Below are 12,010 nucleotides of genomic sequence, written 5' to 3'. Positions count from 1 at the left end.
AAGGTCCGCCGGTGGGGTACAGCGGGCGGGACCAGACAAGAACCCCCGCAGTGGCCAAAAGGGACAAAAGTGTGGGGGTTCCTGCTTGTCTAATGTAAACAAATAATTTGTCATCAATAGAACCGAACCTAGGGCAAACAGGGGGGGGGGTGGTAACACGCGTGAACATGGCAATAAGGTGATGGAAAGGTAGAGAGTAAAGTGTGAATGTGAAATGGGTGAGTGAAAAACGATAAGACGGGGGACAAAAAGGGAGGGGGGCCCAGATGGGGACAGGAAGGGCAAGGGAGGGAGGAAGGGAGAGGAAGACGAGGAAGGAAGGGGAGGGGGAAGGGAATGAATGGAAAGATTGGTAAAGGGGTAAGCGGGGTGGATGAGTGAACACAAAATGAAAATTGTGGTATATAAATACCTTGGTGACAAAAGAGATAATAGTGAATAGGAGAGTTCCGGGAGCAGGAACCCAGTAGTGGCACATATTGGGATACAACTGTGCCAAATTGGTGGGTGTGTATGTTCTTGAGAGGGACCAAACCTTGTCCTGACGGAGCATCAGGGTAATAATGCTAACCTGCAGTGCCTGTAAAGGGATTGAAAAACGTGTGAATGGGGTAAAAGAAAGGGGGGGAGGGGGGGTAAAGGTAAGGCTGGCTAGAGAGGAAATAAAGTACATAGAGAAGGGGAAACTTACTGTACACTGGGCTGGGTAGAGCCACAGCAGTCCCGGGGTCCAGCGATGGTAGTCACTGGAAGTAGGAGGTCCTATTTATGTGTCCAGATACCCAGTGACGCTGATCCAAACAGGCAGAAGCCATGCTGCAGCGTCACTGGGAAGAGTGACGTCAGCACGGATGCGCATGTTGCGTCAAGCGTCAGTGTCAGAATAGTGGATAGTCAGTGTCAGAATAGTTTTTCCCCTTTTTGGCTCTTTGGTTCGGGGACCTTAGACCCAAGTACCCTATACCCAGACAATGATACTAAAGCCCGAACAGGATCATACTCGCTACATACATGCAGAGATGGTCTCTCAATTACAACCAAATTAACTACATTATGTAGGAGATTCTACGATTCTAACGTAGGCCATACACGGTTAGAATCTCAGCTGGTTCAGTAGGAATGGGCAGGCTGAATGTACCAAGTTGATCTATCTATCAAGTTTGGTACAACCAGCTTGCCAGGTTTTACCTGCGATTTTTGCTAGCAGCTACTATAGCCGATAGCAATAGTCACTGTATTCTCCCAGTGGGAACGGCTTCCCCCACCCTCCCGACGGGAGAAGACCATGGCCCGGCAGGAGGGATTCCTGCATCAACGCTGTCTGTGTTGATGGGGGAATCAAGCAAATTTCTTTCCTGTAACCTGTGGCGGCAGGAAAGAAATTTGCTCTGTGCATGGCCGGCCAAAGGGATTCTGGAGTTTATTTGCTAAAGCAAACAGACCGTTCAATTTGCATGGAAATGTTCCCTTAGCTTAGTGAATTTGGTGACAATTTACTAACCAAATCACTTCCAGGAGAAATTAAATTTTTTTTATTTTTGCACATGATTGTATGGTTGATGTCAGTAGAGTTTCACCTCATTCACTAAGCTTTGGTGAAAATTCCCTTGCAAAATGAACAGCCTATTTGCCTTTAGTAAATCAACCCCACTGGATGAGTGTTTTCATGATTATCTTTGTCCACTCCTCTGCAACACATTTATAAAACTAGCACAAAATGAAAACCTGGTGAATTCGGTGCTTTATAAAAATATTTGTTTATTCATTGTGTATCTCACAAAATAGATAGTATACAACTATATACAGTAAATATGGACTTCGGTAAAAAAAAAAACATGCCGTTTAGAAAATAGACAAAACTAAAATGTTTTCAAGTTTTCAGCATCCGCCAGTTCAATACAACCGGAGGAATCTAACAAACCACATAATGGAATAATCCTTTGAGTTGATAAAGCACTACTGTATTACGCTGATATGTTTTTGCAGCTGACAACTAGTACCAGTATAAACAAAAGTATTAAAGCCCCCTACTCCGGGAAAATAAAAAAAATCCACCCATGCAGTCCTACAATGCAAGGGTGAATTGCTCATTATGTGCAGGGGTTTACCTTGCACCCCTATTGAGGCCAGTGTTCTATTATAATACTGCTACCTATCAAAAAATGTAACAGAAGTGACGTTCTGAGCAAAAAAATGCTTACTGCGCATAGGCCATGTGTTCCAACATGGCCGCTTTGTGTTCCAATACTTAGGTTTCCTAATCTGACAGAACACAAAGGCAGCAGTGGACATCTTGTTATACACAGGCAAGTTTTTTCAATTTTACACTTATTTTAGCAGTAAACTCGCCTTATATACTGAAATATAGTAGTTTTAAATCTGTGACACTGTTTTTATGTTGCATTTAAAAAGCAGCAACAAGCCTGCAGTTTGAAGGTGGCGACGGCCATCTTGGTACACCCCACACTGCTCAGCGCCATACTGAAAGTCATTTGGCGCCGAGGGACATTTTTCAACATCCACACTAGGTTGTGGTGAAATAGTCTATTTCAGTATATAAGATGAGCTTACTGCTAAAATAAGTGTGAAATTCAAGAATTGCCCGCTGCTGCCTTTGTGTTCTGTCAGATTAGGAAACCTATTGAAACGCATAGCGGCCATGTTGGAACGCATAGTTCATGCGCAATAAGCAATTTTGTTTGCAACGTCACTTCAGTTGCATTATCTGATGGGTAGCGGTAGTATTCTAAAAGGACACTGGCTCCAGCCCTCTCCCCCTCTGCCCAGATCTCTGGTCTGTGGGCAGAGCCTTGGCATCATCATGTACGATACAGGACCTTTTCACCCTGAGTTATACACTAAGGAGGCTGGACTGCAGCTTACAGAGACAGCTGCAAGGGATTGGTTGAAGCGCTGGAGGGAGCCTGCTGGAAAGAAGAATGAGAGAAATATTTACACTCAATGCCCCTGTTCCTAGACAAAACACATTTTTACCCCTTGCAGTGGGGGTGGGGTCGCCCATTGCAAGGGTGAATATTTAAGTTTACCTGGAGTTGATACAATGACATGGCTAGAGACAAGTCTGCTGTGTAAACCTAGGTGAACCTAAAATTCTTCTCAGTAAAGATATAATGGGGAGGCTATAATCAATAATAAATGCTATGTAATCCATAAGTAACAGCTACATCGGTCAGAGACTGGAATCCATCTGTGAGGCTGGCTTAGTATTTATATAGTGATGTGCATTTTGGTTTAGAAAAAGTCCATGAAGAAATTGATCAAGTAATTGGAAGGGATAGAAAACCAACAATGGCGGATATCCTGGAAATGCCATATACCAATGCTGTGATCCATGAAATACAGCGCTTTAGTGATATTGTTCCTTTAGCCTTTCCACACATGACCTACAGAGACATGGAAATTCATGGATATTTCATTCCAAAGGTAATCTTAAATTGTATATTATAAATGCTTTACAACTTACATTTTTTTATAGCATGTCCTACAGGTATGTAACTAGGACTGTGAAGGAACCAATGCACACTTGAGCAGCCCAAGGTAAAAAATAATGCGTCTTGTGTAGCATGTCATGGTGAATAGTGGGTGTAACCAATTCAAACTAACAGTGGGAGGAGCTGACAGAGGTATAGAAAAAAAATTCAAATGAGAATTCTTAGGAAAAGAATGTTCATTCATTTTTCTATTCATTAGTGGGATGCAGGCCAACAATGCACACATATGTCACCATCATAATACTCACAAAATACTCCTAATTACTCTGCTACAACTGACAGTCTCACTTCATCTAACTTTTTCTTTGTCTAACTTTATCTGAGACTACTTTAAAGTGGAGCTCCACCCAAAAGGGGAAGCTCCACTTGTTTGCCTCCTCCCCCCCTCCGCTGCCACATTTGACATCTTTTTTTGGGGGGGGGAGCGGGTACCTTGTTTTGACAGTACCTGCTCCCACTTCCGGCTGATCTCGCCACTGCAAACTTAAAAATTCGGCTTGGGTGAAGACACCGCTGGATTAGTGGACAGGTAAGTGTCCTAATATTAAGAGTCAGCAGGTACAGTATTTGTAGCTGCTGACTTTTATTTTTTATTTTTTTATCTAAAGAAGCCTGTAGCCCCGCTTTAACCACTTGAGCCCCGGAAGGATTTACCCCCTTAATGACCAAGCCATTTTTTGCGATACGACACTGCGTTGATTTAACTGACAATTGCGCAGTCGTGTGACGTTGTACTCAGACAAAATTGATGGCCTTTTTTTCCCACAAATAGAGCTTTCTTTTTGTGGTATTTGATTACCTCTGCAGTTTTTTGTTTTTTTGTGCTATAAACAAAAACAGACTGATAATTTTGAAAAAAAAAAAACTTTTTGCTATAATAAATATCCCCAAAAAATGTAAAACAACAAATTTCTTTATCAGTTTGGGCCTGTATGTATTCTGCTACATATTTTCAGTATAAAGAAAAAAATCGCAATAAGCGTATATTGTTTGGTTTGCGCAAAATGTATATTGTGTACAAAATAGGGGATAGATTTATGGCATTTTAATTATTATAATTTTTTTTAGTAATGGCGGTGATCAGTGATTTTTGGCAGGACTTCAACAAGCAGCGGACAGATCCGACACTTTTGAGACTTTTTTGAGACCATTGACATTTATACAGTGATCAGTGCTATAAAAATGCACTGATTACTGTATAAATGACACTGGCAGGGAACACTAGGGGCCGATAAAGGGGTTAAGTGTGTCCTAGGGAGGTGTTTCTAACTGTGAGGCGAGTGTACTGACTGGGAGTACAGAGGGTTCGCTGTTCCTAATCACTACGAACAGATGATCTCCTTGTACACCCCTGTCAGACCAGGGATCTGCTTTGTTTACACAGGCAGATCCCGTTTGGCCTCTCTGTGGAGCGATTGCGGGTGGCTCCGGCGCCGCGTGCACCCCCACTGTATCTAATACACAAAGTGCTGTACTGGTATGCAGTAGAGCCGCAATAGAGCCACACTGCCACAATATTACTGGGGCTGGTCGGCGAGTGGTAAAGAAGAACATCTTCTTTAACAGCAGCTGTTTAAACAATAAACACTTTAGTCAGGAATAGTAGAGGTGGGGAGAGGGGGAAGTTGAGGGTGGGGGGGGGGGGGTGGAGGGGGAAGTGAGGAGGGAGGGGTAAAGAGAGAGAAGGGAAAGAGGGGGAGTGAGAGGAAAGAGAGAGATGTGGGAGAAAAGGGAGAGCAAGGGAGAGATGTTGAGGGGAGGAGTGAATTTCTCAGAGTACAGAATGTTCAACTGCCTACTAATTATGGACTTGCCCAAGGCTCAGTTGCTCTCGGACTAAAGCAGGCCGTAAATGGTTTGAATTTTGACCAGTTTCGCAGGGAGAACACAATGGCTCCACAGGAGGGTTTCCTCCATTAACACTGACTGTGGTTCAAGGAAAGAAAATCACTCCATCTATGGCCAGCTTTAGTCACAAAGCTTAAATTCGCCCATGATCAGGCAACATAAACGCAGCTAGCATCTCAGCTTAGTCAACTGCAGGGTTTATTTTCTGCTAGAATTGCATTGTCACTGACACTGTCTGTTAAAATTGTACTGTTCAATAACACCACATGCCATACAGTTTACCCTCTTTCCCCCTGCTTAATGGTATTTTTTAAAATGTAATTTTGCATTCATACATCCCGTTTCCTTTGTGAATCCCTTGCCTGTTAGCATTAAATATGGGCAGAATTATTTTTCCAGATTCACCCCAAGTTTACAATTTTCAGACTTGATGAGTACCACAAATGGTCGAAAGCTGAACACATTCATATTCACTAGCCTCAAACTACAGAATTGTGTTAATATATACACCTGTAGCAGGTTAGGTGAAATAATTATTCCAAATCTGCTTATTGTTTTATTTTTTTAAGGGAACTACTATCTTCACCAACTTATCCTCTGTGCTGAAAGATAAGCAGGTCTGGGAAAAGCCATACCAGTTTTCTCCAAAGCATTTCCTTGATGAAAATGGCAAGTTTGTAAAGCGAGAGGCCTTCATTCCATTTTCAGCAGGTACTGTATACATTAAACAGGGCAAGTTTTTTTTTTACTTTATGGGAGACCAGTAAACGTATGTGCACTTCAGCAAGTCATGAATGAATCATACTATAATTAACCAGAAAGTTTAAGCTCCCAAATTCTCTAAAGATAATGGCGTATTTCATGTCATGTTATCTGCAATGTTAATGCATTTGAATCTCAATATTTCATCAAAAAACGTATGCACATCAAAAGCGCAATGGCAGGGGAATCTGCTTAGATCCAGGTGTTAGCAGCCTATTGTGCTTTGTACATAGTGATCTACTACTGTATTTTAACCCTGCCTATTAAAGCAGGTGTTTAAAAGGCATTCTGAGAAAGAAAAGGATCTAGCAAAATAGGCAGCATCTTCCTAATTACACTTTTCTGCAAAAATGTTTTATAAAATTGTCTGTACGATCATGTGAGCTTTTATAGCTTATTATGTAAAAAGTAAAAGAAGATATAACCAGCAATACTATCCCTGTTATAATTTTATTTATTTTTGTAGGTCGACGGGCTTGTCTGGGAGAACAGCTAGCCAGAATGGAACTTTTCCTTTTCTTTACAACTCTCCTACAGCAATTTACTTTTGAGATACCAAATAATCTGCCTCGTCCAAGCGATGATCCTATCTATGCATTTATACAGTTTCCACACCCTTACACGATCTGTGCTATATCAAGAGTATAAAACTCTGTAATATACAGTAAAACAAGTTACAATAATTGTACCTTAGCTCTTAAAGGGTCACTAGAGGAAAAAAAATGTTGCCTAAAATTAATGTATGCAAGGTAGACAGACAGAATAATGTAATGATTCTGTCAAAAAACGAGTAAATACCTATTAAATTCCTTCATCTATATCATCTCCGGCATTCTAGTTTCTGTTCTCTCATTCACTTCCTGGTTTGCATTGCGGCACACCCAGTAATTCACACCTCCTTGAAGTCTAACACGTAGAGAGCGTCCTGCCACACATATGTAGTTCCCAGGAGGGGGCGAGCATGTTACTGACCACCGCAGTAAAGCCTCCCATCACGGTGGTCAGTAAAATCAGACAAGCAGGAAGTGAACAGAACAGAGAAGAAATAGAGCAACTTCTGAGCAAAAACGAACAATGAGGAAGTGAAAAGAGGAATGTCTGCAGGTAAAGGATGCTTATTATGAAAAAAAAAATTCCTTTACAACCCCTTTAACTCCTGCTCAACAAGCAATCATATTCAAAAAACGTTTCATTATTTTTACTGATGACTCATTTAAACTCAAGTTACACTTGTGATAGGCTGTGCTTTTTAGCTAAACCATTTGTTTTACTGGCCTGGGCAAATTTTCCACGTTGTTTACACAACAGCATCAGACAGCCAATTCATTTAAAAGAGTTGCCCTACGCTCAACACATGTGTTAAAGAAGCTATTGCACCTTTTTCAGGTGCAGAGCTCGACACATTTTTTACCGCATGTTTCTGCGTATGCGGAACGTGCAGATGTGAATGCCGCCTAAAGTTTATATGGGATGTTTGGAGAGATCTTTATATTGGTCTTAGACACTGACAGTAAGAAGAATTAATTGCAGGTTAGTGTAATAGATTTTTTGTACTCACGGTAAATTCCTTTTCCCAAAGTAGATTGAGGGTCACTTCTTTGATGATAATAAGCAACCTAGATAATAAGCAACCTGTTATAAAACAAACAGACAAGAAGTCGCATGCACCTAGTGTATTACCAAAAACATTTATTAGCGATATAAAAAAAACTACTACAAATGGATACTCACAAAGTAGCAACTGATAAAGGCCAATGAAACACAAGATACCATACAGTGCAGATGCACATACTCCAATTACACCATGTAGGGGTATCAAGCTGATGCGTTTTGGGGGCATACCCCCTTCTTCAGAGCAAGGTTACCTATTTCTAAGTAAGGGGTTACTCCCCTGAAACACATCAGCTTGACAGCAGTTTTATTTAAACGCTTATAAATGTTTTTGATAATGCAGTAGGTGCGTGTGCCTTCTTTCTTGTCTATTTGTTTTGTAGCATTCAAATTGGATTACCCCGTCTGAGGAGGGCTGCATCCGCCAAGCATTTGGATTTGCTGTTGTTTAGACATGTGCATTCATTTTCGTCCGAATACATTTTCGTTCGAATTTCAGGAATTTTCGTTATTGTTTTAACAAACGATAACGAACGCACAGAAAACGAAAACCATAAGATCCGACATAAACAAATGCTTTATTTTAGTTTTCGTTGCGGTCGAATGTGCCTAACCTTAACTCTATTAGTCCAATATTATTCTACATAAAGAGAAAAGATTTGACGATGAGAGAAAAGATTCCACATTATAGAGACATGAAGAAGAGTCGACAGAGAGAAAAGATTCGACATAGAGAGAAATTATTCGACATAGAGAGACATGAAGATTTGACGAAGTACAGTAGCTAAAAACATACGATCCCAGCAAGCGGACATTTATGGGGAAATGCTCTGCCCATAGGCTATAGAAGAATTCTAATGTTGGTTGACTAGTAATAATAATGAATACATATAATTATTATTAGTCATACAACATTAGAATTCTTCTATAGCTTGTAGGCGGAACATTCCACTGGAAATGTACGATTGCGTTATCGTACAGTTTTGTTGCTCCGTCAATTTTTTTTTATTTTTTCTAAGATTCCGTCAAATCTTTTTTTTTTTTTTTAAAGATTCCGTTGAATCTTCTTAGAACATTCGACAGACACCAGAAGCCTCCAATGACAGATTCGACCTTTATTAATTTGGTTTTTCTGACGAATGCATTTTTTTAACGAAGAAACAAAATAAATAAAAACGAATTTCAGCAGTAACTAAATAAATGTATTTTTCGGACGAAAACGAAATTCCGAAACAAAATATTTCAGTGTGCACATGTCTACTGTTGTTCACTTCATCCAACTACAAAGGACCTCATAAGACTGGAAGTGACTGTTTGTTAGGGTTATACTTTCACCCACAGGAGAAAAGCAACACTAGGCACATAGAAAACTGCCTTGAGACTATAACCCTTCCCATTTCAAATCTTCTCAGTTATAGTAAGCAGTCCAAAGAGAAAGCACTGACATATGATGGGACCCTGAGATTTTTACAGTGATTACAAAAATTATATTTTCTCTATCATCCATTGAGGAACACAGCCTTGATGAAAAGACCATACAAAAGTAATATAAACTGAGGGGTGGGCAGTGACACATCTAAAAACGCAGGTGAACCAGCCCAACAAAATAACTCAAAACAAAAGGTAATCAGGGGCATTTGTAAACAGAAGAACAGTCTCGGTCTTACAGATAGACTTTAAGAGGAAAAGGAAGCACTTCACCTTGCAAATCATAGGACTGTACAGAAACCTGTCAAATTCACTTAGAAATAGTGGATATGGAAGCCAGAGAACCTCTTTTAGAAGCTTCTGGAATACTGGAATAACAAACATACTGATCAGTCTACTTAAAAAACAGTAAATAAAAGGTAAACCCTGACAGCCATCATCACATCAAGTCAATAAAAGTGATGGCCACAGTAAAGCATATCTTACAGGTAAACAAAGTCAATCAAATGTCCCAAATTGTTTCAAACAAGGGTATTTGTAACTACAAGAAAAAGAGAAATGAAAGGTGTGCACACCTAGTGCATTACCAGAGATAATTTAATAATAAGACATTTTTGTATAAAAGTAGGTAATCACAAAATGCAACTGACAAAAAGACATAAACACAGTATATGGGCATGCACAGAATGTGGGGTACAGCTAACGCGTTTTGGGGGTGCACCCCCTTCCTCAGAGCTAGAGTCTTACAATGGGTCTTTGTAATGCTGACAAAACTAGATTTAAATCTCTCGGCTCAAGTGAGGGCTGAACAGAGGAAGCTCTGTGTGCAGTCCCTTGAATGATAATTATTAGAAAGAGGATGTTGAAAATGAACAGAAGGCCAAATGTTGTTCTACTAACAACTGAAGGAAAGAGAGACTTACACCAGTAAAAATTATTTTATTAAGAAACTGGAGGAATTTGTCTCCAGGACTCAACACCCAATAGCAGATACATACAGATGATGCCCTGGTAGTGGCATGGGATCAGTATGCCCTGATCTATGCATTTCCTTTGCTGAAACCTTTACCTCATATACTTCAAAGGATTGAAAGCTAAGGCATTCAAGTAATTTTCATTGTTCCAAATTGGCCTATTATCTATTAGCTGACACTCTGTGGTCTCTATTAAATCAGCCAGAATTGTTATCCCAAGAACCAATCTTTCACCCTGTTTGTTGCTGAATTTGATGGCCTGATGGCCTTATCAGAAGGTTGACCATGCTTAAAGCTAACACTGTAAACCTACTTCATGATAAATGTATTAACGAGTGTTGAAATAGAAAATGTATTTTCTTTATCGTACACCACGGGACACAGAGCCAGTCATTACATAATGGGTTAAGGGTCACCAGCGATGATTGGACACTGGCACAACCAATTGAAGACAGTTCCCCTCCATATAACACCTCCCATCAGGTTAGTACCCCTAAGTTTTTTCGACAGTGTCTAAGGTGTTGGACACGAGTAGGATGTGCTAAAGGAAAGCTCTGCCAAAGAGACCCTTTACGCCAAAACTTGATAGGATCCGGGCCTCATGAATGAGGCATCACCTGTAATGTCTCTCTTCGGAGGACTGGGCTCTAGGGTCCAGCACTTTCGCTACTTAAGCTAAAAGTCCTGGTAAGAGTCTTTTACAAAGCCCAGGGGAGAGGTTTCCTTTAAAAAGGAACCCATATCCCTGAAGAAACCCGCCGTGATAGGTGAAGATTGGTGCTGTCTGAATTTTAGCAGAAAAACCTGTGGTGAGGATAAAGGTAACAGGGAAATGAATCCTAAGAGTAATCTTAAAGGGGAGGTTCACCCTATAAAACATTTCTAACACTACATCCAGCCCAGTTCTGCATATAAAATGACACTGACCTTTTTTTTTTTTTGCCGTAGATAACGTTTAGCCTTAGAATTCACCGCGGCTTCCGGGTAGGGAATCCCGCGGGAGTGGGCGTTCCAATTGACATGCCAATTGATTGACATGCTAAACGACGGCGCACACAGCGTGTCACGACTTCCCGAAGGAAGCTCGGGTTGGCTCGGCTCTATTCGGCGCCTGCGCACCGGCGCCGAATAGCTACTCGGCCCAGGGTCTCTAATCATACCAGCAATGCTTTTAGACGTCGATAGGATGTGATCTGTTTTAAAAATAAATTTGAAAAAATACGAATATTCGGAATAGCGAATTTTGGCTGCGAAATTCGAGTTATTCGCGAATATTCGAATATGCCATATTCGTAATGAATATTCGAAATGCGAATATTCGTGAGCAACACTAGTAAGGACGCCACAGACATGGACAGGGATATAAGGCAGGAGGAGGCTCCCCTCGCCCCAGGACAGCTGCCATTAGCCCTAGGGGGCGTTCTTTATCGCGGGGGAGTAGCGGGGTCACGAGCGTGCACGTGCGCAGGCACCTTGATTTGAAAGATGGTGCTCAATACAGGAGCCATAAAGGGACTCAAAGGCCAGCAGCTCTTTCCTTTGGACACAGCAGCATTACAGGGGGCACATAAGCTCTGTGGTTGGTGGGGCACTCCCAAGAGAGACACCTACTCTATACATGAAACTGTGTTTTTAAGTTGCATACTTTATATAGATTGCTAAACTAAGCACAGTAGTATATGCGTTGTGGTACCTCTGCTTTTTGCTTAGTAATATGTCTTCCCTTAGAAAGAATTCAAAGAAAGAAAGGGTTGGGACTTTAAATGAGATGCGTGTTGATGCAAACAGTGTTTACATTGACAATGATGAGTATTTAGTAAAGGAAAATAAACATGACACTATGATAACGTAGGAGAAAGCTAGAATGAATTCAAA

General features: G+C 40.9%; 1 protein-coding gene across 1 annotated transcript in view; it reads left to right on the top strand.

Moving 5' to 3' along the window:
* Nucleotides 1-6,893, top strand: part of LOC120945468 (cytochrome P450 2D6) — an 88,055-nt gene extending 81,162 nt beyond the window's left edge. Inside the window, exons 7-9 of the mRNA XM_040359627.1 lie at nucleotides 3,257-3,444; nucleotides 5,930-6,071; nucleotides 6,589-6,893. Of these exons, the coding sequence (XP_040215561.1) occupies nucleotides 3,257-3,444; nucleotides 5,930-6,071; nucleotides 6,589-6,770 (512 nt within the window). The 3' untranslated portion in view covers nucleotides 6,771-6,893. The remainder of the gene's footprint in view (nucleotides 1-3,256; nucleotides 3,445-5,929; nucleotides 6,072-6,588) is intronic.
* Nucleotides 6,894-12,010: the final 5,117 nt, after the last annotated feature.

Source organism: Rana temporaria, chromosome 7, assembly GCF_905171775.1.
Source record: "Rana temporaria chromosome 7, aRanTem1.1, whole genome shotgun sequence".
Classification (NCBI taxonomy): Eukaryota; Metazoa; Chordata; class Amphibia; order Anura; family Ranidae; genus Rana; species Rana temporaria.
This window is presented reverse-complemented; position numbering and strand designations above follow the sequence as displayed.